Raw genomic sequence first — 26,303 nt, forward strand, 5'->3', positions numbered from 1 at the left:
CTAGGTTGTATCACAGCATCATAGCATTTCTCCAGTTTCCAGACTTGACTCTCTCCTAGGTAACCCTCCCAGCTTGCCATCTGTGGGCAGTTTATTTTGGTAAGGTGGAAGGGAGCTGTTAGCAGCTCTGAGAACCTGTGCTGGCACAATCTTGTGTCCCCGTACTTGGAAAATGCATGATTAATGGTGTGATAACATCCAGTGCAGCACTTTCCCAGGCTTCTTTCACAGCTCTGTCCTCCCAGTGCTTCTTTCAGTGTCCTTGTTCTGGAAAACACAGCAATTTTCTCTGATGGTTGAAAACAGCTATTTGAGCAGTGTAAACACTTGGAAGGGTTAGCCTGTGCCTCTGAGATTTCTGATGCAGGGCACCAAATAGATGAGAATAGTATTAGCTTTTTAGCACTAAGAGCAATAATTTGGAAAATGTAAATGGTTATAAGAAGGAAGCACGAATTGTATCTTTTATTCTGGAGACAGTTAAATTAAGGATGCATTAGAGCAGTAGGTTGTGATGATCTCTTTTTCAGATGCAGTATAAAAAGTTGAGAGATGAATTTAGTACAGCTCCTTTCCAACTTGGCTCTTGAAAACAGGCACAGGAACTGCAGAACTCTTCACCAGTGTAGAGTTAGTCCCTTTTGGGAATGGTCCCAAATGTGTCACCTGCACAGTGACTGATGCAGTTCTTCATACATTATTTGATCCTAACAGTGCCAAGAGAAGAAGAAAAATACCTCAGACAGTGGTAAAAAATTACACAATATTTAAAAGTGACTTTGTGTATTATTTAAGCAAGTGAAACAAACCAGCTGTATGAGTCACTAGCTGCATTTTAAAACATTTACAAACAAAAACCTAAATAAGACAAACCCCCACTACCCTGGCTCATCAAAGAGGTTCTCCAGGGAGAGTCACCAATTGTGTGCTTCCCAGAGGCCTCAGGCAGAGTTCTTACAGTTCCAGTTGCCATGCTAGAGCAGGTGGCACCTTCCCTGAGAAGGCACTGCCCTTTTCAACACAGGAGCTGCTGAATTGACACTTCCCCACCCCCCAAATCTAGTTCTGCACAATGAACAGACAAGATCATCCTTTGCTAGAACTTCACTGTTCCTTAACCCTTTTCACTGGTCACTCAGAAGGAGAGTTTTGGGGAGCAGAATACTTCCACTGAAATAACTGCCCTCAGAAGGTGATGTTTGTCCACAGCTTTAAGAATTGTTTCTGTTTATCTTGGGTCAGCCAATTAAACCAAAGAGATGTGTATGGGACAGAAGAGGGAGGTGCACTAGATCAGTAAAATGTAGCTCTTTTAGCCTTTTTTTTAATTTTCCAGTATTCATAGTAAGGTCTGTAGAGTTTTTGTCACACTGAATTTGTCTAGCAGATAGGAAGTAGTATCAGGAAATGGAGATAAGGATCTTGCACCGCAAAAGATATTTCAAAATACCCAACTGAAAAGTCTTCAGATTAATATAACTGAAATATAGGATTCTCAGACATAGGATATTTAAGCTGCCTTTGAGATGCAGAATAACATTTCTGGCTAACCAGAAGGAATATGTCCTAATACTTAAGTCTTTGCTGTGTTAGAGGAGATGTTTTAAATTCTTGTGGCTGTTTGCTTAGCGATTAGCAAGGGGAAAACAACAACCAGCATAATCTTTAAAGGTTCTTGGAGCCAAAGATCACCTTTAAATTTTATGAAAGGTCACTGACCATCAAAATACAATAATAATGAAAGGAAATAGTTTCCTAACTTCTCTCTGGCTAGTGTTACATTAGTGTATTCTGGCTGCAGTACACTCTTGGCAACACATGGAGACCTAGACAAAGCGCTGCAAAAATAGCAATCCCTATATATTAACTTCTAAATTATAGTAATTAAGATGACTGAACAGCTTTCCTTTCAGTCATTAAAAGAAACAAGGCATAAGGAAACCTTTACAACAAACTTCCTTGACAAATCCAAATAATGAAAAAAGCTATAGGAAATAACTAAGATAATGAAGTGTGTTTTATGTCCCATCTCAAATTTACATCTCTTGAGCATCAGCAGAAAGGGCTGAGCATCTTTGTGTGTCATCATTACGGGGGAGGAGAGGTTGTGGCAGGAAGTGATGCACTCCAAAGGCCTTGACTTCTAACTGAAAACTCCGCAGACATAAGAGCTTAGGGCCAGGTTAATAATCAGTCTGGGAATGTCAGTGAAGTCCAGGGCACCACACTAAAAAACAACCTTGGTATCTTGCTAAGACATCGACATGCAGTGCATCATCTGCAGCTGAAAAGGGAGGCTTTCATTTCTGACCTTACCACAAACTCTGGGTTTGTTTAATGCAGGTAGTGTCAGTTTGAAATCCATCCAGGGATGCTGCAGCCTTAACCCTTCCCACCAGTCATCAGAAGAGTGTCCCTTCCCAAGGGAGTCATGAGCCTTACATACTTGAATATTGTCTTACCTGTTTGGACACTGAAGACTTCACTTTCTTGAAAGCTTCTTCAAAGTGTTTACGAGAAATCTTGATTTCCCCTTCAAGAACAAAGCATAATAAATTACTAAAATTGCAGACTGACACTGAAGTGACTTGCATGTGTTTCAAGGCAGCATTCATGAAACCTAACTAACTGAATTCCCTTAACCTTTCTGGAAGTGAACTCCTCAAATTCTGCTGCTTCCAATTCTAGACTTTTTTTTTTTCTTTTTCACACATAAATTCAATATTAAACTTCCCTGTTATTAAGGACTACCTGGAAAACATTTTGCTATCATTCCAGTTCTACTTAATTTCTCAGTAATTGGCTTCATATCATTGCCTTCTCTGGCATTACCCAGAAGTGATGAAAGCTTTCACTGCCACAACTCCCTGTATTTAAGTTTATGCAAATTGCCTTTTTGACCTTAATGCAGTTGCCCACAGTAATTATTCCTAATAATAACCTTTAGAACAGGTTTTTTTAGTATGTTAAAATATAAGCATACCTCAAATAAGTCATGGATTCCTCTTCTCTCACAAGGAAGTACCTTGTTTAGTCTGGATTTAAGAATCCCAAGATGCCACTACTATAAAAGGTTCATTACAAGCTAACACTATGCACAGTGGTATCAGATATGACAGAAATACAAATTGTAGTCTTGTGTGGTGCATTCTTTTCATCTCTTTCATTAGGATGATTATTGGTTTTATTTCCACCTCTGCCACATGAAATGGGACATGCCATCATGAAAAAACTCCTAAAAATTAATATATTTTGAGTCTGAGTTGAATAAAAATCTGCTGCTGATATAGTAAAAGACTAAACAGCAAATGGAAGATACTAAATTAAAAATTAAATATACCTTGTCTAAGGTATAAAGCACAAGAGCAAATAGCCTACAGTTATTACCTGTGTTAAAAGTAAAGATGAAGGTTAAAGTTCACTGAACTAAACATACATTCTCACTGCTCTCTATCTCACTTCTCTGGAGCTCATGTTCAACATTCCTATCACCAGATAAACTTATACCTGGAAAATTTGAAGATGCAAGTTTAAGATATCAGGAACTCAACCTATTTCCCAAGGAAATGCTATTTCCAGTAAGGAAAAGGTTCAACTTGGGATTTCCCCAGAAGACAGATTACTTTTAGACTGAGTCATTAAAACTCCATAAAACAATAAAATGAAGCTATAAGAATTTAATTTTGCTTTCACTTTTGTTTTTAAGGATGTAATTTTTAATCAAACTGCAACAATGCTATAGGGAGGGATAAAATCTCCTGTTAGGTAGTTGACCTCTTATTGCAATAAGTTAGATTACTTCATGCTTATTATGTGATAAAAGCTTGCCCAAAGCTTGACCACGTAGAAAATGAAGCTGTGAGTAATCTAGACCATGGCTACTTGCATTAACACACTTTGCCTCCATTTCTGATGACAAAACCATTTAGTCTGAATAAGTAGGTACAAATATTTCATTATTTTAAACCATTTGTATAGAAATAAAAATAATGAAGTATATCAACAGGTACAATCTTCTGAAAATAAGACAACATACCCAAAACTCTATATATGGAATTGGTGTTTTCCTGTTTGCATAGATAAGTGAGGGATATGTGGTTCCTACCAAACAAGGATGAGACTTTACTTTTCAAATTCAACTGCAAAGAAGCAAAACTTTATTCTCACTTGTTAAACCACACTTGCTCTTAACTGCTCCAACAAAAAGTCTCACAGATTCTCTGCTTAGGATCAGCCTTACAGACTGCAGGTGATGTGGGACCACTAGCTATCTTTTATAAAAATGTACAGAAAGGGTCACAGTTTAGAAGTGTTTGTCACTGCAGCTGAAACAGGAGTAAGAACCTCTCCCATTACTTCTCATACCCTGTACATTCTGTGTAACTAGATCTGTTTGAAATAAATATACAACATTAAGCTAAACGGGTGAGTTAAGATATCAGTGGGAAGAAGTCACCAGGAGCACAAAGTTTCTGGGGAACTTGACTAAGAAACTGCAGAGCTGCTGCAGTAGGGTGGGTCCCACTCTGGCAGTGGTGCTGAAATCACTTTTATTCAGCATCTTCAGCAGTTTGGAAAAGGGAGGCAGAAGTGAAAGTCCAAGTTTGCAAATGACAGGGAACCTTTCTGGCCCAATGATGAGGAAATCCAGGGGTACTTCATAAAAGTGTAAATCTGCCCAATTGTTTGGAATTTCCCCTACAAACTTCTGTATCTGGCAATTCTCAGACCATAGTGACTAACATGATCAGCTTGCCTAGGCCTGTTCAGGTTGGCAGTAGAATTTCTGAATTCTCCTAAGAAATATCACAAAAAGGACACCTTTCCATTTCACTGTCTAAAAGCACCTTCAAGCGAACCACTGCTGAGTGTTAAAAAAACCACACCCCTGAATTTATTCCAGAGGGAAAACATCAGGTATAACAAGAAGTTGCAACAGTTTCTGCAGATGAGAGAGGAGCAGCCCTGATTGCAAAGGACTGACTGAGGAGGACACTCAGCACCCACCCACGGCCAGGCAGAGCTGGGAGGGGAGGCAGCGGAGCGTGTCCTGCTGAACACTGAAGGAAGAAATCCCCAGCCTTATCTTGAAGATAAAAACGAACAGGGTCTCAAATCAGAAACCACCTCACATGTTTTCATACCAATCAGGGCTGACATCTTGGAAACCCCAGGACAGTCGAAGCAAACAGCTCCAATAAACATGCAAATCAGGCTGTACATATATTATGGACTTGCTGGCTGCTGACACATTCACAAGTCAGTGCTTAGGCTGCAATCCTAACTGTGAAGGCTGGGTTCAAGGGATGAACAGCTCTGAATAAAGCCTGCTGTATTCTGAGCAATTATAAAAATGACCAGGATAAACTCAGATATTTCCACCTCAAAACAAGAGTTTTACCCAAGGTAACCAAGTCATACAGCTGGGAAGGTTTTTAGAGCTCAGTTTTTTTCCTCCTCTAGTTGAACACGCTTTTTGCCTCAGAACAGGGAATACAAACACTGTGCTCTGGTGACCTACTGCTGCTAAAAACCAGGCGAGACTGGATACGTACCAGATCAAAAAGAATCACTCAAAGCCATTAAAATACCAGTGTTGCTCTTAGAAATCAGGGGCGTAATGAAAGCCTATGATATTTTCCAAGGACATAATCTGAAACGTCACGATTCCATCTTAGCTTTGCATTTTGACTTGAGGGTAAAATAACAAACAAAATTACTGGGAAAAATCTAAACAGACAGGCATTTTATATAAAAGTTTCAATCTATAATTTAAAAATCCCCAGGAAAATACAACTTAAACAGTTCAGACACATAATGAAAGGGCAAAGATTGTACTTGAATCAATTTATAACTCCCTGTTAAAGTCCTGGCAAGAGGCACTGATGAGCTAAGCACCAGAGATCAAAAGTGGCACTGAGATTTTCCCAGCTCTATCAGTACTGGATGTACATGTTCAGTTACATAACACAGCTGGGTGCCAAAGGTAGGGAATCAGGGAATGTGCAGTTTACAAGCCTCCTCCCATTACACAGTCTTTGGTAGTGACAGGGAAAATTAGCAAAAGGGTCTTTAGTCTAGAAAATAATCAGTTTACATAACTGTTTAACAGAAACTTTTCTTTAAGGTTGCAGCCTTCAATTCTTTAAAAATAAGAATTATGCTGACTTCCAGCATAACCATTTTTCCCGTACCCTCCCCTACCTGTCCTTATGTAACTTAATTTTTGCTTGGCTCAGATGTCAATCAGTCATTGATGTACAGCTTTCACAGCCTTATGTTTGTCTTCAACTACTTTAAATACTTTATATTCCATTTATCCTGTCACTGTTCAGTTAAGATTTTCATTTTAAAGCTTTCTTACCCTTCTTGCTTTGAGTATTCTGCAGGGCCATTTCCTGTCTCAAGGCACAAATGGAAGCCTCACGCACGAGAGCAGAAAGGTCTGCCCCCCTAGGAATACAAACAACAAGGGATAAATCTCTTTTGCTCATGGCATATAGAAAGACAAGACACTAAAAATGACATTGAAATTTGGTTGTGCTGTCACAAAGTTTCATCTTAAGAACACTGGAAAGAGGCCTGATCATTACACAGTCTGCAACCTTCATTATGGAGTGATGCCCTTCAGATTTCAGCCACAAATTAAGATCAAATTAATGAGAAACAAGGGAAGAGGCAAAACCCTCATCCAGTGTTTCTGAAAATGCCAAAGGGTTGATCAATACTGTGCCACTTCTTGGGAACACAACTTTTTTTTATAAATCTTATGAAAGATTCAAATGAAATCCCTCAGCATTACAAAAAGGAGTTGCTCCAAGCTGCATCAATAATAAAGTTAACATGCTCTTAAAATAATAGTATCCACAAAACATGGTCAGATCAGTTTAAGTATTTCTTTTCAGTTTCCTGGAACTGGAACAGCTGGAATTTTTCACATCTTTCAACTGGTGAAAGTCATTGAACCAAAAAAAAAATTTCAAAATTAACTCCCCATGCTTCACTTGGGGGTACTAGGCATAAAATATTTAAAAATCAAAAATTAAACCAAACCAGATAAAAGAAAAACCCCAAACAAACCCAAAACAAAGACATCAAAACCCACAACAAAAACCCAAACACACATGCAACACACACACAAAACCCCCAAACTCAAAATACAGATAAACACAAACATCAAAAAAACCCACAACCAAACAACAAGACCTCAAACAAAAAACCCACAAAACCCCCACAACAAAAAACCAAAATAAAACCTCCACACACTGAACAAAAAGACCACTGGACTATAAACCAGTGAGTGAAAGGTATAAAAAGGAAAATGACTCATCTTTCCCAAGTAATATTGTGGCAAGCAGCCTGTCATAAACTTTCTCTTTGGTGAACTCCATAAAAACATTGATTATTACTAAATTATTGAATAGCTTATAGCTTTTTAGGTTTTATGGACCATAACTGCAAATTATTCTGACAGGTATGGCCATCAAGCTTTACCTAAAGCCACACCTTGCTATTCCCAAGGCACATGCTGAAATGGGCCCTCATTACTCTGTCAAACAGATTGTTCTCAGCTCTGTGACAGAACAATCCAACAAGTTGGTTATGGCTGTTTAACCAATTTGCTTTCATCACCATTGTGTATGGGCCCACAACTTAAAAAGGGCTCTTTGGTTCTCAGATGATGCAAGAATTATAAAATAAAACCAAAGAGAACCAAAAGGCCTCCACTGTTCTGTATTTGCAACATGAAGACTATTCCAGATGAAGAAGACTTCAGCATCCATATATTCCTACCAACCTACTGGAAAAATGCATGAGGGAAAGCAAGAAAAATACCCTAAAGGAAAAGTTTATAAAGTTAAGAAACACTTTTAATAATACCAGCAAAACACAGCTGACCATGCATCAAGGACTGCTGGCCCTGCACATAAAGTATGAAAGTCAAAACTAGCAGATACTCACGTGTAGCACTCACAGTGCTGACTGAAAGCAATTTCCTCCAGGCTCACATCACTATCTAGAGGAGGCCGGGTGCCATCCTAAAGGAATTGAGATAAGGAAGAAGAGAAGATAAGAAAACATACTTTTTTTTTTTACATCTTATATCCCTGCAGTGATTAAGTTTCTTTAATCAGGAATCATATAGGGGGTCTGACAAGTTTCCTGCAATATCCACAAATACTAATATTTTTAATCTCAAACAGGCAAGAAGGATAATCAGCCTTAAAACCATTTAATTAGAAAATGTTAAGCAATGCTAAGTTTTAACTTGCCACCCACAGATTAGATTTTCTCTAAGGAAGTGATGGCCAGCCTGCCCCAGGCCATTGTAACACCAACACTATCCCATATGTAGGCTTATTTTTAATAATAGTTGGTTGCTTCAGCAGCTTTGTTTAGCTGAACTTCCTCTAGTTTTACTGTGTGATGAAATCAAACAGCTAAGCAATAGGCATGTCAGTTTAGTCTTATCACCTTTAAGACTAAATTAATTGTGTATCTTTTATATTCTGGTTACTAAGATTTTCAGACTTAAAAGTTTTCCATTTAGATTTCATAGGAGTTTAGATATACTGTAGATTTTTGGACACTACTTTTCCATGTTATTACTGCTTCCTCCACAAAGATCCCAGAATTGGTTTCTTTTGTTACTATTTTTGCACCTCCAACAGCAAAAGTTTTAATGAGATAAATGGTATTTGAAACTAGCCAACAAAACTTCCAAGCACTGTAAGCTTGGAGATCCTTAGACAACACTAAAGTATTATCATGATAGTACAGAGATTCAAGATGTCTCTTTGATCAAACAATACCTGAGTTTTGGCAGGAAAGAACACTTTTATGATACAATGATAAATTTCTGCCAGATACTCATTTGACAGAAATGCACAAATTCAAATAATTATTTTCTGACTCCATCAGAGGAATTAATGTACTGCACACCTACAGTGCCTTCCAGAGAAAAAATAAAATGTGTAGTAACTGGCAAGTTAACACACTTGAATACTTAACAGACAGTGGAGCAGTCAAGGACTAGGCAGAGTAAGGAAACAATCCTGAATGACTCTTTAAGTTAGAAATGAAAAAAGTCCAGAGTAACACCACAACAAAAAGAGAAAGGAGCAGCCTGATTTGAAAACATCCTGAAAAGTGAGACTTTAACCTGGGAACAAGGAAGCTTCATACAATTTCATATGGGATACTTTAGTAATTCTTACAGGAAATTGCAAGCCAGAGAGAAGCCTCCTCTGCTAAAAAGAAATGTTTTACCTATTGCTTTGTGGAGCAAATACATTGGGCATTTCTTGCTCTCCCTGCTCTGGTGCCAAGCTTTGTGCAGAGGAGCTTGATGCAGCTTGCAGGAATGTTTAAGTACAGTAGTAACTGAAACATGTGAAGACAGGCTTCTCTTGCACAATATGCATAATTGGGAATGACTGATTTGTACAAGTTAACTGAAATAAAAGTCTTTCACAACAAAATTTCAACCCACATTTAGGCTGGCTGTCTTCCTGACAACCTCCCCCAAGTCCCTTTTCTACCCCTCATGCTGCCTTTCTAAGCATCCACGTTTTCATTCAGCAACGATTCTGCTTCCACATGCTGTGCATGTATTCCTTGGAGATTTCTGGGAATGCATGCCATCATCCAGAAGCCACTCACATCTGCACCAAACGTTTTGTTTTCTTTGGCCTTGAGCAAATGTGTTCTCAAATTTTTCCTCACCTAGAATGCATGGATGAAATCTGACAAAAAATGAAATATTTCAATTAATTTACCACATTTTCCCCTCTTCCTACTCCATGCTCTTCTTTCACATAACTCCTACACATCTTTAAAGATTTAACTCCTCATTCACCACAAGGATTTGTAATCAAAATAGTCAGACTAGTGTGAATTAAGCATGCATGAAAGCATCTTGCTTTTTAAAAAGCATTACAGGCAACATGATAACCAGGGGCAGGACCCACAGAAACCAAGCTGAAAAACACTCTGCAATGTATTCCTGCTGTCAAGAAGGGCCATAAGCAGATAAGGTCACATCAAAGCTGATTTGTCAGCAGAAGACAAAAATATTGTGGCAGTGGGATAATAACAGGGTTACCACATCCCACTGCCACTCCTCTTGGTGCTATCCCAACAGGAAGATGGGACTGTGGGCACAAAGATTCCCAGCAGAAGGGAGCAAAGACACTTTTCAGCGACCTCGCCCAAGATTTATGGCAGTAAACGCAATTCTGAACTTGATTCCTGATGGAAAACTGCAAACAGTTCTCCCTAACAACCAGCTGGTCATTGACACACAAAAGGAAGCCAAAAGAAGGGAGGACTCAGTACAGTTCCTTGTCCTGAGTGTTGCCCATGAGTGATCCTGCCCTTGCCAGGTGGGTTTGTGGGCTACGTGTGGCTGTGAGAGTGTGAGCAAGGGAAGCCTGTGAGAGTGAGAGAGATCAGCTCTGTTTAATGCCACCTTTGCTCCAGTGAAGGAGCAAAGCACCAAGCTCTGCTGCACTACTCCCCTACACTCCTAATTACCTTTGAAATAGATTTGGTAAAATAAAAATCATAATTCCTTATAGTGTTCGCAGATATTACACTCAATTCCTCTCAACATTTCATGAAGAATATTAAGAACAGGGTTGTAGAAAGTATTACCTGAAGCATTTCTGTAAAACTTAGAAACAAGAAGTGGTCTACTGCAAATGGCAAATGGGGGAATACTTAATCTATTTTCATCCATGAAGCAATGCACAGAACAAATGAAGCAAAGTCTAACATCCTGATCTGTAATGAGAGGTCACCCTCTGAACACTCATTTTGGCATGAAAGAGCAGGCTGCAACAAGTTCTCACTTTCTGAATTCTGAATCAATTACTGCCTATACACCACAACTTTTAAGGTTACACAAGTCTGGATTATCTTTTATTACAAATACACAAAACAATTTTTGCCGGACTTCTCATAATGTTATCTTTCCTCTATAGCAAAGACTTTGTCTCCTTTGCAGCTCAAAAAAAGATCTGCTAGAACACCTGGTCTTAACACTCAATGTTGGTTTACTGGAAAGAAGTAGGAAATATCCAAGTAATTCATAATGCTTTTTCTGTTGTTTTTTAAGGCCTTGATTCCTGCTGTGCCATACTTGGAGAAACACTCACACAGAGTTCTATAACTCAAGTCTCTGAGGTGGCAGATTGTGCTGTCCACCACAGGGAGGACCCATGAAGGCACAGATTTTACATTTTCACATTTACTTCAACCTACAACCTCGATCATCACAAGCTTCTTTTAATCCTAAAGCCAATTAGGTGTCACAACTACTGTTGAGCAAATGCAGATAGAGCTTGTGAATCATTCTGCTGAATGTCTGGAACCCTCCAAAAAAAGCTTACAAAACACTTCTAGGCCCATTACTCACTCAGATAGGAATCTTCTAATTAAATCTATTCAAACTGTGACTATAAAGGCAGCAACTTCTATGTTTAACAGGTTTGCTTCACTCAAGATACATCATCCCCTTGCAGTCCCAGAGCAAATTTAACAGCAGATGAGCTGAGGGATTATTTTTATGACCTCATGGAATAGCTGAAAGTGTTTCATGAGACGGGATCTTGCAGTTCTTTGCAACATTTAATTTGCCTTACATCATTCCACCAAGCTACAAGATCAAGGATATATTTCCAAATACTCACTTTGGTGATGGTCTTTAAAATAGCAAGTCGATCTTCAGGTGGTGGCAGACCCACATAGAGTGTTTTATCCAGCCTACCAGGACGCAGGATAGCTGGGTCAATTATATCTTAGGGAGAGGAAAAATAGAAAAGAATTAATCCAGAAATGAGATGCACCCTTAGGAACATCTGCAGATGAGATGGAATACATGCATATTTGTATTATACAAGACTCAAAGAAGCATTTGTGCCATGACTAAAGCTCTGAGCATTAAAGGAGCTGATTGAAAAAGTTTCATTTTTGTCAACAAGTCTTTAACACCCAGTACAGTTAAGCCACCAATGATGGATCAGAGATACCAGTTTCATCCCTTCAGATAAGAAGACAACTCTATATTTGGCAATACAGCATTAGAACATTTTGCAGTTTGTTCTACTGGAAGGAACTCTACCCAAAGGGACAATGGTAAGTCAAACACACAGGACCAATCACAACCACCCGTATGCAAACTTAAATTTATTGGTCATTTGCATTTACTACATAATGGTTATCTGAATGGTAAAACAGGAAACCCAGGAAAATACCAAAGATAGCTGCAAAGTACAGAATTTGTTTCCCAGGGAGAACTACAGACTCTGAATTTATGATGTGTGGAGAAGTAAGAAAACAAAAACTATCACAAATGTTTCTAGAAAACCATTCCAAGCTTAAGTGTAACAGAAATGTGTAGCAGCCTTTTGGCACCACAGGCTTCGATACTGAATGCACACAAAATAAGTCAGGATATAAATACTGACTATTTGTAAGTCTGGTATAACGAGAGATACAGACAGGGTATATAAAAGGCCTGAAAAAGGCCTCAATTCCTGTCTGTATTTCAGCATAAACTGCCTGCAGGATGTTTCTCAATGCTTCTTGAGGCCCTATTTCCCCATCTACCAAAACCCAATGATGGTATTGATTGCTCTGTTTCACTAAGGAATTCTATGGAGTCACCATCCCTGGAGGTACTAAAAAGACCTGTAGATGTGGCACTTGGGAACCACAGTTTAGTGGTGGACTCCAAGATCTTTGAGGTCTTTTCCAACCTAAATGATTCTACGACTCTCTCATACCCTACATGCCACAGTAATGTGAGCAGCAAAGTCACAGAACCACCCACAGGAAAGTAATCTATAAAAGAAATCTATACTTTAACTATAACGGACTATTTTAAAGTATATAAATTATAGGAATGTGTGAGGTAGCTACTGCAAGATCCTCTCCCAAAACTGACAGATGATAGTTCCATCTAAGTCTAAAGCTGGAAATTATCAAGGCCTCCCAATGAAGCTGCCAACACCCTGCACTGGCTCTGCCCTCCTGACAAATCAAGCTAACAGAACAAGCTAACAGACAAAATATTGCATTCCTGTACGTTAAAGGTGAAGGACTGGAAAAAGTGAAGCTGCTTATCTTTACTGTACAGATGTTTTAAAGGAAACAGATACCACCCTAGCCCTAAAACAGTAGCAGGGAAATAAAACTATCGCTTTTTTGCAAATGAAAAAAGTTTGCTTAACTCTGTCAATACTTGACCTCCCTGATCCCACCACAGTATGGTCTTGATCCACTTTTTAAAGATGCTCATGGTTTTGTTCAAGTTGATCTCTCAGTTATACTTTAAGGACAACTTCATTATCTTTTGCTTGGACAAAAGTTGGCTTTTTTCCCCTTAGGATACAGCAGTCATGGGCAAAAGCATCCATGGAAGAAAAATCAGCTACTGCAAATGTGATGAGAATGGTGAGGGGGAAGGGGAAAGGAATTACTTGTTTTGTTAATTTAATCCAGACCAGAGGAAACAAGGGTTAAACAGAATCCCTGTCATGGCAGGCACAGACAAAACCACGTTACTTATACATCTGTGCATCGTTCCAGATGACACTTTGTCTTGCTTTTGACACAAGTGCACTTTTCCTGTTTCTGTGTTTCTTGTCCCATTATTAACAGGAGATGGCAAAGTTCATTCAAAGGATGTCACAAACACAAAAACAAATACTCTCAATAGGGCCTGCATTATAACACCAGGCACTTGCTGATTTCCCCATTCTAATGTTCCAAAAATAAAGTATTAAATAATATTTTAAAATACTAAGTTTGCCATAGAAAATACTGTTTCCATTTTGCACACTAAGAACATGGTACTTGCTATTTGTCCAGCAATATGAAGACAGCAAATGTGATCTGAAGTTGTGTTCATCTTTTTGTATGGAAATGATCACACTGCCTGCATTCAAACAGTTACCACAACTGACAGAACTAGATAAACTGCAGTAATGGTGGTTTATAGCAACAAGACCACACCAAAGTCTGAAACACAGATCTACCCTCCCCATCTCCTTATGAATCAACTAATTTCATTCTTCTGGCTCAGACCTGGGCCTGAAGTTCTTGAAAACTCAAATCACATAACCCAGAAAATTAGTATTTACTTGTTGGACAAACTCACTCATTAGATGCACTTCATATCCATTTAAAAGAACAGAATGAGGTACCCCTTTAAGGAATTAAAGCATTCCATCCTGGTAAATCATAACACTCTCTCCATATCAATTATCTTAAAACTTACCTAAACAAAAGAGAGTCAACTAATTTGAGATACATTTACCATTTTAATGAAATTAAGGTAATTATTGCAGATATCTCTTTCAAAGCCTATTATTATCCCTCAAGTTGGAAGGAAAGTGAAGCATAGAAATGTGATAAAACACAGCACTCCTTTTCCAAGCAGTTGTCTCACAGACAGAATATACTATTGGGAGAAATGTCCAGTTAATAATTTCCTGCCTTCTGATGTGCTCAATGGTGTTGACTGTCATGAGAAGACAGTAGTATAATTTTCCAAATAATTTGACAATAATTACATGAGAAGATATTTACAGGACATCTGTTCCTTGATTTGTTTTTAAGGGTTCAAACAGGCACTAACCTCTAGAGAATTATGTCACATTTCAGTTTGCTACTGCTCTTCAAACTACTGCAAATTTTTACAGAATCATTACGTTCCATTGAAAGTATCTGTGCATGAATTCCTATACAGTGACCTTCTACTGTTCTTTACCAGATCTCTTAGTCCCACATTCATTGCCAGTTGATTATTCTCTGTGTCTTATCTCAACTGTACAGGAGCCAAGCACATTTACAGAAGGTCACTGAATATCAGCAATGACAGCTACTGTGTGAGTCCATCAAACTTCTCCCACGCTCTCATTCCAGCTTTTAAAAATATATTTGCAGTACACAAGATGTAGGCCCTGCCATTTGTGATGTTCTGAAATGCAGGCTCAGAAGCCCTGAAAGGTTTTCTGAGACTCCAGGTGAACACTGCACTTAACAACTGAAGTTACTCTGAAAGATACACAACACTCAAGGGCTGCTGAAATGCAGAATCTAATTTGTGTGAATTAGAACTATTATGAAAGAAATGGTTCCATGCCTCACATATCAAGTGCTTTTCTTAGATCTTATCTTGCCTTTAATTCAGCAACATGTATAAACAGGTAAAAACATAAACAATGCCCAAACCCAAACTGTAACTATTGTTAAAGACTGGTGATTATTTTTTTATTGAGTTTCAAAACATGTGGTTCAGGTGAATAGCTCTAAAAAAATGAAAATAAACTTGCTAATAAAAACAGAACTCACTGAAACTAGGATTGTGCTCAAAGGTAACAATAGAAGAGGAATTTTGCAAGAATTAATTTAAGAAAGCTAGAGAAAGAGGCCATGAATGAAAGCATGACATCATCACAATTTATGTCCAGTTTAAAAATCACTGTCTGTTTCCTCATGTTACATGTTTCCTCATGTTTCCTACATGTTACAGCAGATCCCAGGGGAAATGCTGCTGGTTCCTTGGTCAGCATTTCTCTAAGGAGGTTATAAATGTCCAAAGCCTGGGGAAGTAAGAGAAGAGCAGAAAGCAGCAGCATCCCATCCTGAAATTCAAACTGGTAGCTAGAAAATTGTGGGAAATTATAGATTTCATTCAACAGTAGTGTTTGGCAGTTGTGTACTATTTACTCTTGAATTTGGGGAAGAAGTAGGCTGGAACAGAATATAATTATTCTGACCCATAAAGGTGCTAACAAGACATGACATTTCTGCCTCTGTTTTTTCCCCCCTCTAATGATATTGAGTGCTTTAAAAGTTAAATCCTCTTCAGACAAAGTCTGACATTGATTCTGCATTTAGGTGGAAAGAGATTGAGTTGGGAATACTGCATCCCTGCTAATTTAGAAGGAGTCAAGAAATATCTGCAGAGGACATCCAAAGTCATTGAGTAAGTGCAAAAACCATTCAAATATTCTGCTTTTTAGGGCACATCAAAGGCTTTTTTCACCACTGCCAGAATAAGAATTACCACTTGCAGATTGTAGATGATAAACAAAAGAACCAATCTATTGTGACTACCCTTTTCCCAAATTGGGAATTAAAGCCTTCCAAGTGCTTAATGGCTGCATAAAAGAGAATTTGGCAGTCTCGAGCCATGGGGTATAAATATAAACTACCAGCATTTCACAGTAATACCTTGTCCCAGGTGCCAACACAACAACTGTGCCAGGAACATACCTTGATGCTAAAAGTGGTTGAGCCACTGCTATCCTAACTGCAACTATTCCTAAATAATAACAATAATAATAGCAATAACAACAACAATAATAACAACAACAGTAATAATAACTTATGAGTGAAGACTCTTCCTATTGCACAATTTCAGGCTACAATGCTGACAACAAGCACAACAGTCATGTACAGTACCAGCAACCAACTATCAAAGCTATCATGCATGCAACCACTCTGAAAAAGAAGCATCTTGAAAAGCTTTTTTGTCTCCTAATAAATTATACTAACATGGATTAAAAACTGTGAGATCTCACACTTCACAGCACTGGCTCAGTGGAAGACTGCAGAAGTTCTGCTGGGACACATATATTATTTAGAATTACATTACACAACTCCCCTCCCCAGCAGCACCTCTACTCACCACAACTACGACAGAAAAACTTTTCTTACAAAGATTTAAAAGCCTTTTCAGGCACCACAGCTTAACTGTTTTCAGGAACTGCTTCAATATAGCAGCCAGTCTAAGCCTGTCCTCCAGGTCTCTGCTTGGGCTTTGCATTCTTAAGGTGGATGGGAGTGCTTTCCTAGCACAGCTTTCACTGCTCTCTGCCTGCAGTGAGCTCCTTTCAACCAGCCAGACCACACCAGCAAAACCTCATTTGGTGAATGCTGCCCCCTCCTAGGCCCCATGAACAGTGAATAAACTACAGGAGAGAAAAATCAGTTTCCCCAACTGAACCACAACTTCAGTAGAAATTGTTCTGATGAAACTCTATTTCCTCATACTGACAAATGCAGATACCACAGGAAAAATTTATGGTCTAAACCTATCCAAAATGTTATTCATACACAGTCCTTCTGAAGCAAGACATCCATCCTACCCAAACTGCATCTTCCAGCTGAAAAAAATCATTTTATTAATGTTGGCAAAACAACTCCTTGTATCTTTATGAAGATAAAATCAACAAACTGAAGGATATAAATTCATCTATAAATTCAATAAATAGAAATGATTCATATTTGATATCCCTGCCTTTGCATTTTCTTTACATTTGGCATTTTTACCTCAAATCCCCTTTTTTCAGCATTGTCACTGACTAATAATACACTGCTGATTTCATGTCTCACACAGTTCCCAGCTGCCCTCAAATATGAGGCCAAACCTTATTATTTGGTAAAGTTCTGTCATTTTAACTATTCCTGTATGGTCAAACAGTACACTGGCCACTGCAGGTGAAAAAGGCAATAGTGACTTTTTAAAACTGAAGGGAAAAAAAAAAAAGGATCCCCAAGCCATTCCAGAGGTACTTTCTAACCATGTAAGGGTAAAAATGTACCTATTATAAGGCTTACAGAGAAGAGAATTAACAATTGAACAGGTATTTATTTCATATATGCATGAAAAGCAGACCTGTAAGCAAGCATAGAATCAGTGTGAATCTAAACCAAGGGATTGGGACAACCTGCCACACGTAAATATTTATATTCAGAAATTAACATCTGGGCAATATTAACCCTAACCTGGCCCTGGTGCAGCTGCTGGAGTGCTTGCACTCAGCTGCCTCCAGGAGAAGAATCCTTAGCTCAGAACAGTGACACAGAGCAGCCCAAAAAAGATCGGCCCCGTGCCCAACCGGCTGAGGCGGCACTGCAGGAAGTGCAGCTGGATGTGTCCTCACTCCAAAGGCACTGGAATTCCCAGCCCCAGCTATCAGTCAGAGATAATGACGAGTCACTAATTAGATATGAAGCCCTTGAGAAACACTTCCAAAGAGGGCTGCTTGATACAAATGCTTGCAATAGCACAACTAATTCAGGGAGAGATCTTTTTCCTAAGGCAACTCGATGACGCTCCCACCAACACTCTTGGTACATCCAGCTGCATCTATACACAGCAAAACCTGATTTTCTATTCTGCATTGCATTAGCAAGCTCATGCCAGGAAAACCTGCCACTTTAAGTCAAAGAACTTGTACAAGCAGGTAGAGATTTCAGCCCCTACTGCTCATACTTTACCACGTGGAAGGCTTGAAAGTCTGTCATGGTGCAAAGAACTTGAGACAAAGGAAGATTTTCCTTCAAATCTTTGACACTTTTGACCATTGGAATTAAAACCACCTCCTAGTTTTCTATTATAAATGATTTTTGACCAAATTTTCTTTAATTTCTAGAACACAGGCAGTATCAGGTATTTTACTTTCTCATCTTCCAAATTATATCCAAAAGAGCCATGCTGCTATTTTTCCTGTTAAGCCATTTCTCAGCAAAACTCCACATCTTGTCCTTACTTAATACATGCAGGTAAGAAATAACTGTGTCCCACTGTAAGTAGGAATTTGCCAAATACCTGTTCTAGGTGCAAAAGTTCTTTCCAGAATTCTGGTACTCACACCAGTATGGTTTTACCAAGACAGACTTGTAACCCTGTATTTCATTTCAGTTGCAATATTCAGAAAAATGTTCATAACTGAGGAAGTGCAACCCCTTCACGCTTGCTTCTTTCTAAACTGACAACAAATTCCTTTATTTACAACCCACAGCTTCTACATGGAATGCAAATTCAGGAAAGTTTCTTGCTATGTATAAAACACAAGACTTCTCCATAACACAAAACAAACAAAAAAAACAGAGATAGAAAGTTGCCTGTAAAACACATGACGTTTGTAAAGCAGACATCAGTGTTTAGCTTATTAACTGAGATGCTGCTAGAATTGTAAGAGCTACCAAAAACTGAAGAGGCAGCAAGGGAACAAAGACAGCTGTGAATATTCCAGCTGGACAGAACATGAAGAAACAGGAGAGTAACTGCTCCAGAGTCTAGTATGGAACACAGAGCCAAGGGAGCAAAAGATCAGCAAATGGAAAAATGACTTAACATGAGACAGATGTCTTAAGGCAAAAAAAAAAAAAAAAAAAGGCAGAAAACTGTAAGGCTGCTTTGGATAGAGAATCAATTTAAGCAGTAAAAAAAAAAAAAGATATACATTTTAGGTCTCTTTTCTGTTTCTACATTGCAAGGAGATAATCCACAGCAGTCAAAGGTCTTTCAAAGCATTCTAACAGCAATGGTACCAGGTGCTGAGACACATTTTAAAGAGATTGCTTTATCTCAAAATACCACATGAACACGGAACAGATTAACTGATCAGAAAAGCTCTGCATTTGAGCAGACCCTGTAATTTTAAGCACAGAACAGCCTTAGTTACAGAATTCAAATATTTAGAAACACACAATTTTGCTCAAAGAGGACCAGGGACGTCTGATTTCTTGTTTCTGACTTGGGGGTCCTTACCTGGCCTGTTTGTGGCGGCCATAATGAAAACCTGCTGCCGATTCTCCAGCCCGTCCATCTCCGTGAGGAGCTGGTTCACCACCCGCACACTGGCTCCCGACTTGGGAGGGAGAAATGTGCCAACAAAATCAAAGAAACAGTGGGAACGTGAATATTTCAAGGTAAAAGAAACACAAGATCTACTAACTCCCTGCACTGAAATATTACTCAAAGGAAAAGTTCCTGTTTCACACTTTCAATGTAGCTGCATTGTGGACTCCTTCTCTCGTATTCTTAGTACATCTCCATCCCAAATTCATGCTATCTGCACACCTCCCACGTATTTTAACACATGGCAAACTTTTTCCTTCCCATCAAAACTAAAGGACCCACTTAAAGGAGTACATACAAGTATTTGTACTAGTCATTCTGGTATCTACCTCAACAAGAACACACAAAATTTCTCAATATTCAGTTTTCTGAGGGAAAAGAGTTCTTAAATATTGAACCTCTGAAACAACATTTTAAGCAGGTGAGCTACTGAGAGGTAAATAGTAATTCCAAAGTAGTGATGTCCTATAACCAAACTCAAAAGCTTAACCTGCTTTTCTGTGGATATTTTTCTATATATGCATATGAAAGAAAGTATTAAGCTTTATAAAACTTGACCAACATATTTCCCTCAAATAAAAGCCTAGTGGACAGATTTCTTGGGAGATACCCTTCTGGGTGCTTCTGTTGCCTGCAATGTCCCAAAAGCTGTAACTGAGAGTATTTATTTGTGGAGATATCTCAAGGCCAACTCACCTCACGGTCAGACCTCCGAGGGCACAAAGCATCAACCTCATCAAAGAATATAACACAGGGGGCTGAGTTCCTGGCACGCTGGAATACCTGACGCACAGCACGTTCGCTTTCACCAACATACTAAAAAGTAAGGGAAACAATATTGAAACTATTTAAGACATTAACACTTTGCTTGGAAAAAAAATCAATCGTTTTAAACACTATTTAAGGTACTTTGCAAGGGAGAAATGCAATGTACTAATCTGCTTTTTTCTGACAACATTCTTTTATCTCTGTTTCCTTACCGATCATGATTTACATGGGGACTGTCACTAGTTGAATCCTGACAATTTGCAGTACATTCAGAGTTTAATAGAATTCCTTTTTTCTGGGCAGTAATTCTAATTTGCCATCCTTTTGGTGATGAGAACTAACAAATACAGTCTTAATTAAGGACCCTGTTGCTCAGCTGCTCATAAACAAATCCAGTGTCCAATGTGAACACAAGGAACATCTGAAGTTCATAGAGTCGTTGCCTGAAGACAGGATCTTGGTGGTAGGGAACTGAAAAGTCAGCCAGAATTTCACTTGGAATGCTGAATTGTAGGAACAGGGGCTGTGAAGTTGTAAGTGCAAACACTTGATTTTTTCCAAACATGTTTTGACACAATTTATATGGTAACACAGTCTCTGAACCACAGCCAACCATTTTGTCTGTATTCAACAAGGAAGTTGGGCTCCTCATTAAGTTAAGTGTTGTTATTTCCTGCCTGTATCAGGACTTGAAGTAAACATATAAAAATGTTTGGGAAGAGATCAATCAAACCCAGCATGTGAGTTTCAGCTTCCACATTACTGATAATGGCCTCCCCAGATGGGAACTGCAGCCACCTTGCTCAGTCCAACACATTCTCTTGACTCTGAAAGGGACTGAAGTTACATCACAGCACTTCTAAGTCAAAAAATGCTTCAGAAATTTGAACTACAGCACTTTCATCTGTTGACATTTAAAATCTCCATGCTACAGAAAAGCATTGATGTATGTAGCTGGTCATTTAGAAACCCCACTTCAAGTTAAGAAGGCTCCACCTGCCAGGTAGTTTAAACTAGATAAGGATTTAAGCTACACAGGTGACTTTTTCTTTTCACATGAACAATTTCACTGCTAAAAACTTGAAGGAGAGGTTAAATAAGGCAACTTCAGCTGCACCAGTACCAGTTGTGTAATTACCAGGAATTTTGCTTGCCCCACATTTTGGACAAGAATTCCATAAATAACAAAAGCCCCATGACCAGCACATACCATATTTAGCAGCTCAGGACCTTTCACAGATATGAAGTTTAGTCCAGACTCGTTTGCCACAGCCTGTGAAAAAGGTAAAACCAGATGGATATAGATATACATAAAACACACATTCACCATGTCTGCTTGGGTTCTGTCCATGGAATGATAAACAAATACAAGGGAAGGAACACAGTTAGCAACTGTTTGCAAAATACAGAAAACAGTACAAAGTATAATTATATGCAATTAAGAGTGGGAGGGGAGCGGGGAATTTAGCAATGTACTCTGTCTCTCTCTGATGAGGCAGTTCAGATTCATACCCCACCCCCCACACCAGCTGAAGAATGTCCAATAACTATGGGAGTTAAAGAGATATTCAACTCCATAAGAGCACCTGAGACAAAATGGGAACCAATCTGAAATTTGCACGATTATCTGCATTTATGTGGAGATGTGGTAAGAACTGAAATGCTCAAGAAGCAAACCAGAAGTATTTTCAGTAAGAGTTGCAGAGTACTCCCTAAGATACAATTTAGTTACAGTAAAATATTCCATTGGAGTGGTTATCCAATAGAGGTTCTTCTCATCTTTGCCACTTTTTCCTTAACCAGCTTCATTCCTTCAAGTTTTGCAGGAATTCCCTCTCCATTCAAGCAAAGTTGTAACTTTATGCAAGAAAAGTAATCAAGTAACTTCAGCACAAAGGCCTACATTTAATTTTTTTAATTTTTAATTTTCTGATGAGATGTGGTGCAAAAGGCCAACTTCTTGCACTGTGATCCAGACTCATCCTACAAAACCCTCCATTTCAAGAAGATTCTGCAGTGTTTTTGATGATGTTTAGAAGATGCTTACCTTAGCTAACAGTGTTTTACCACACCCTGGAGGCCCTGCAAGCAGGACACCAGCTGGAGTAGTCAGGCCCAGGGCTTTAAACTGCTCTGGGTTTCGCACAGGTGCCTAAAAAGAAATGATCATTGTTAGCTCTGGCATAAAGAAAACATGAAACTTTTCATTTTAGTTTCAGCTGGATGAAAAATCATTCATAGCAAGTTTTTTATTCCAATCTTTTACAGACTAAAGGAATAAAGATTCAATCAGCACCTTAATATCTTGCACTGCTAATTACCCCTAAATGGGAGAAATATTCTTATTCAGAGGTAAAGATTTAATTCACCAAAGTTATCTAAAGGTGTTAATGTTAAGTTTCCCTCTGATTGGCAGCAAGATTGCTAAGCTTCCAGCTAAGTAGTCCCCAATTCTTTGTGTGGCAGTTGCATAACTAAGGTTATTGGTACACAACTTTTAGAATACTTAAAGATTGAGCAATACAAACACACTGAAAGCACGAATACAGAAAGCAAAATATTACATACGAACACCAGACTTGAAACAAATTCTGAAGTGAATTATACAAGCTTGACTGTTTTAAATAAAGACATTGCAAAATACCCCTATACTTTAAATAAATATTGAAAACAAACAGTTCTGTTTCCTGCACAGGGGGGAGTGCACAAGCTCTTTAGGAGCGAGGCTAGGACTCACCAATATTGCCATCGTCAGCTCCTCCCGAACATCCTCCAGCGCTCCGACGTCTGCCCATGTCACATCAGGGATTGTGACAAAGCCTTCTCTCTTGGCAGAGGGCTGCACTGAGGACAGGGCAACAATAAAATCATTCATCTCAATGCACAGCTTCTGCAGCTGCTCCTCAGGCAAGGGGGCTTGCTCCTTCAGCAAATCCAAAAGTCTCTGCAGTTCATCCTTAAGGTACATGGAGAGGGAGAGAAAAACATTATCCAACTGCCTTAGACTTCCAGAACTGTTTTAAGGGCTTTTTCAAAGCCATCAATCACATTATCATGTACAATACACATAAAACATGTGAATTACTAATGATAAAAATGTTGCAGGGAAGCTCTGTGTACATTTAACAGGTTTGAAAGCACTGAGCTGAGCCTAAGATCTTGATTTAGATGCTACAGAAAATGAGCTAGCACATGTATTTTGCCTTCCAGTTATTCCTACTGCTTCTCTCACACTGACTAGAGAAAGAAAGGTATTTCCATGCTGAAATTTCCAAAATATGTATTATTTATATGTATTAATTCTGCTTTTAACAAGAAACTGCTTTCAAGAGAAAGTGAAAAACTGCTGGACAGCATAATTCCAGCAATTTGAGGAATATTCAGTTTTGTATAAACTGTTAAAACTCTAAACAAACTTCTAGAATACACACTTTGATTTAACACCATCTAATTTTAAGACAACTCATTTCCTCAGCCTGGTTCGACCTGGTTCTGCAATCAGGCCCTGATAAAGTTTGGGCAAACAGGACAGAGATGCAGGTAATGCTTTCCTGCACTGCCCCATGTTGCAGACCACAGTGACCATGGGAGGTACATTCCAATTTCTCCAACCAGTTCCATATTGGGAACTGAGAAAATATTCCATCAAAGAACTTCAGCTCTTCACAATATAAATGTATCTCCATTCAATTACAAAAAACAGTATCAAAGCAAACTGGTCCTGCACTACAGGTAAAACTGTATCAGGATTTTCATTATACGATTGAGGGAGAAAAAATAAATGTAAAAACTCTGTAAAGTTTCAACGTTTTTTCTACAGGAGTATAAAGAAAAAATATCACTTCCTGTCAACTTCAGTAGGATAGCTCTACAACTAACCACAAAGAAATACAAGTGCTTAGAATGCCTGATATTCCTTTTAAGTCCTCCCTCCTCTTAACAGAGCCATTGAGAGAAACTCTGAAATAGCCAAGACCACTGGGTTTGTTTACTCAAATTGTGTGAATGATTTTTAAAGGTTTTGTATGTTTATTTTTCCATTATACATATAATACAAGGGTTTTAATGACAATACCCTGTATTAGACTATGTCAACCTCCTGCCAGCTATCAAAACATGGCTTTGTTAGGATTAGACTTCCTCATTCTCAATGACCCCTTTGATCATGGTGATGTTGATAAAAGCTGCAACTACCTGCCCCTCCTCATTTTCTTTTGGCTGCAGCAGGCACCAGGAAGCACTGGGAGGTATAAGCACCATGCTTATGTTACACTAATACAAAGGCTTACTACAGCTTTTTACACTGATTTTTGTCATCACAGCAACAGTGCTCTTTGACAGCCCTCCTAAAAACAGAATTTGAGCACAATGTGCATTTAAGCCCACTTATGTCCAGATAAATCTTTAGGAGGCCTGCAGATAATGAAGCATATACAGACTCCAAATTTTGAGAAGTGAGACCGAGGATTTCTATATAAAGTTGTTCTGTTTCACTAACCTTCATGTTACTTAGGCCAGAGAGTAGTTCTGGCACTTGAAATACTATTTTCTGCAAAGAGTTCCAATTGTGCTGCACATTAACAGCTCCTCTCTTCCTCAAACCTGCTACAGGCACTAATCACCACGTGTGATTTACCTCAAGTAACCACATAGCTGGAAGGCAAACAAAGGCTGCATAAATACCTCTAGACTCTGGCTTACCGTAAGGCTGCCAGGTCAGGGAAGAGCACCAAGCATCATCAGAGACATTCCACTGAGGGCACAGCAAACAGCTGGCACAAAATACTCAGTGCAAGTCTGATACTTTTAAAATTCTATTGCAGTCAATACACTTTTGAAGAGAGATAAAGACACTCTTTGAAACTCTGCTCTGCTGGAAGTCAAAACAACACAGCACAAACAAAACAAAAAATCCGAGGGAAAAAACACACCTTGTACAAAATATGAACATAATTTTTAGGAGGACTGGGGTTTGGGATTCTCTTCTCCAGACCCTTTCTATTAGGGTCATTAGGAGCTACACTCCTGCCTTAGCAGCTGCCATTTCTAAATCTATATTTAATATTAGGTTGGCTGTGGATGTTTGATGACTTATGAGTAATGACTTTCATAACTGTAAACTGGCTCAGCTCTTCAGATGCTAAGAACACACGCTCCAAGGAGCACAGACCTTAGGTGGAAGCTCTGGTTGGCTGGTGCCCTCCTGCACGGGGCTGTCTGCTCCTGTCCCCGGGCTCCCTTCAGAGTGTGTGTGTTTCCTGCCGTGCTCCCCAGCTGTCAGCAGGACCCTGTTGACCGTGCCCATGGCTGCCTCCCGGCACAGGGCCATCAGATCAGCCCCCACATAGCCCGGGGTCAGCCGCGCTAAATGGCCGAAGTCGAACCACGCCGGGAGCTTCAGCTTTCGACACAAAGTCTGAAGAATTCTAATGAGGTAAGGGGAAAAAAGAGAAAAGATAAAGCCAGAGAAAAAGATAATACTTTTTTTTTCTTTTTTCACATGAAAACAAAGCAGCATTTAATGTCTATTTCAGTCCACATGAACTGAAGTAGCACAGTGGGAAGTTTTTGCTCAAGTAGGAAGTAACCAGCACTGAAACCCACAGAACTGTGCTATAAACTTCCTGTCCCTTCTGAAACAAAAACCAACAGCCTCAACCAGAGGCTGCTAATCTGTGGTTCTGGTGACTGAAGTAATACAGGTCACCCTTCAACCCTAATTTATACTCAAAACTGACAGGCTAGGTCTCAGTGTACCACAGTGATGCACACAAGTTATCCACTGATACTTTTAACCTTGTATTCCTAACAACGTAAGCCTGCACTGCCTGTTCCATGCCACTTTTTAAAAATTTATTTATTGAAGAACAAC

The 26,303-nt window shown here is 39.0% G+C and overlaps 1 protein-coding gene across 1 annotated transcript in view; it reads right to left on the reverse strand.

Annotated features, from left to right (window-relative positions):
• Nucleotides 1–436: 436 nt before the first annotated feature.
• The window catches only part of NVL (nuclear VCP like), a 38,114-nt gene continuing 12,247 nt past the window's right edge, over nt 437–26,303 (reverse strand). The window contains exons 13-23 of the mRNA XM_063391111.1: nt 25,602–25,857; nt 23,169–23,387; nt 22,479–22,583; nt 21,642–21,704; nt 20,360–20,479; nt 19,574–19,673; nt 11,694–11,800; nt 7,963–8,039; nt 6,365–6,453; nt 2,463–2,533; nt 437–707 (exon numbers count right to left, since the gene is read on the reverse strand). Of these exons, the coding sequence (XP_063247181.1) occupies nt 663–707; nt 2,463–2,533; nt 6,365–6,453; nt 7,963–8,039; nt 11,694–11,800; nt 19,574–19,673; nt 20,360–20,479; nt 21,642–21,704; nt 22,479–22,583; nt 23,169–23,387; nt 25,602–25,857 (1,252 nt within the window). The 3' untranslated portion in view covers nt 437–662. The remainder of the gene's footprint in view (nt 708–2,462; nt 2,534–6,364; nt 6,454–7,962; nt 8,040–11,693; nt 11,801–19,573; nt 19,674–20,359; nt 20,480–21,641; nt 21,705–22,478; nt 22,584–23,168; nt 23,388–25,601; nt 25,858–26,303) is intronic.

Source organism: Prinia subflava, chromosome 2 (genome assembly GCF_021018805.1).
Source record: "Prinia subflava isolate CZ2003 ecotype Zambia chromosome 2, Cam_Psub_1.2, whole genome shotgun sequence".
Taxonomy (NCBI): Eukaryota; Metazoa; Chordata; class Aves; order Passeriformes; family Cisticolidae; genus Prinia; species Prinia subflava.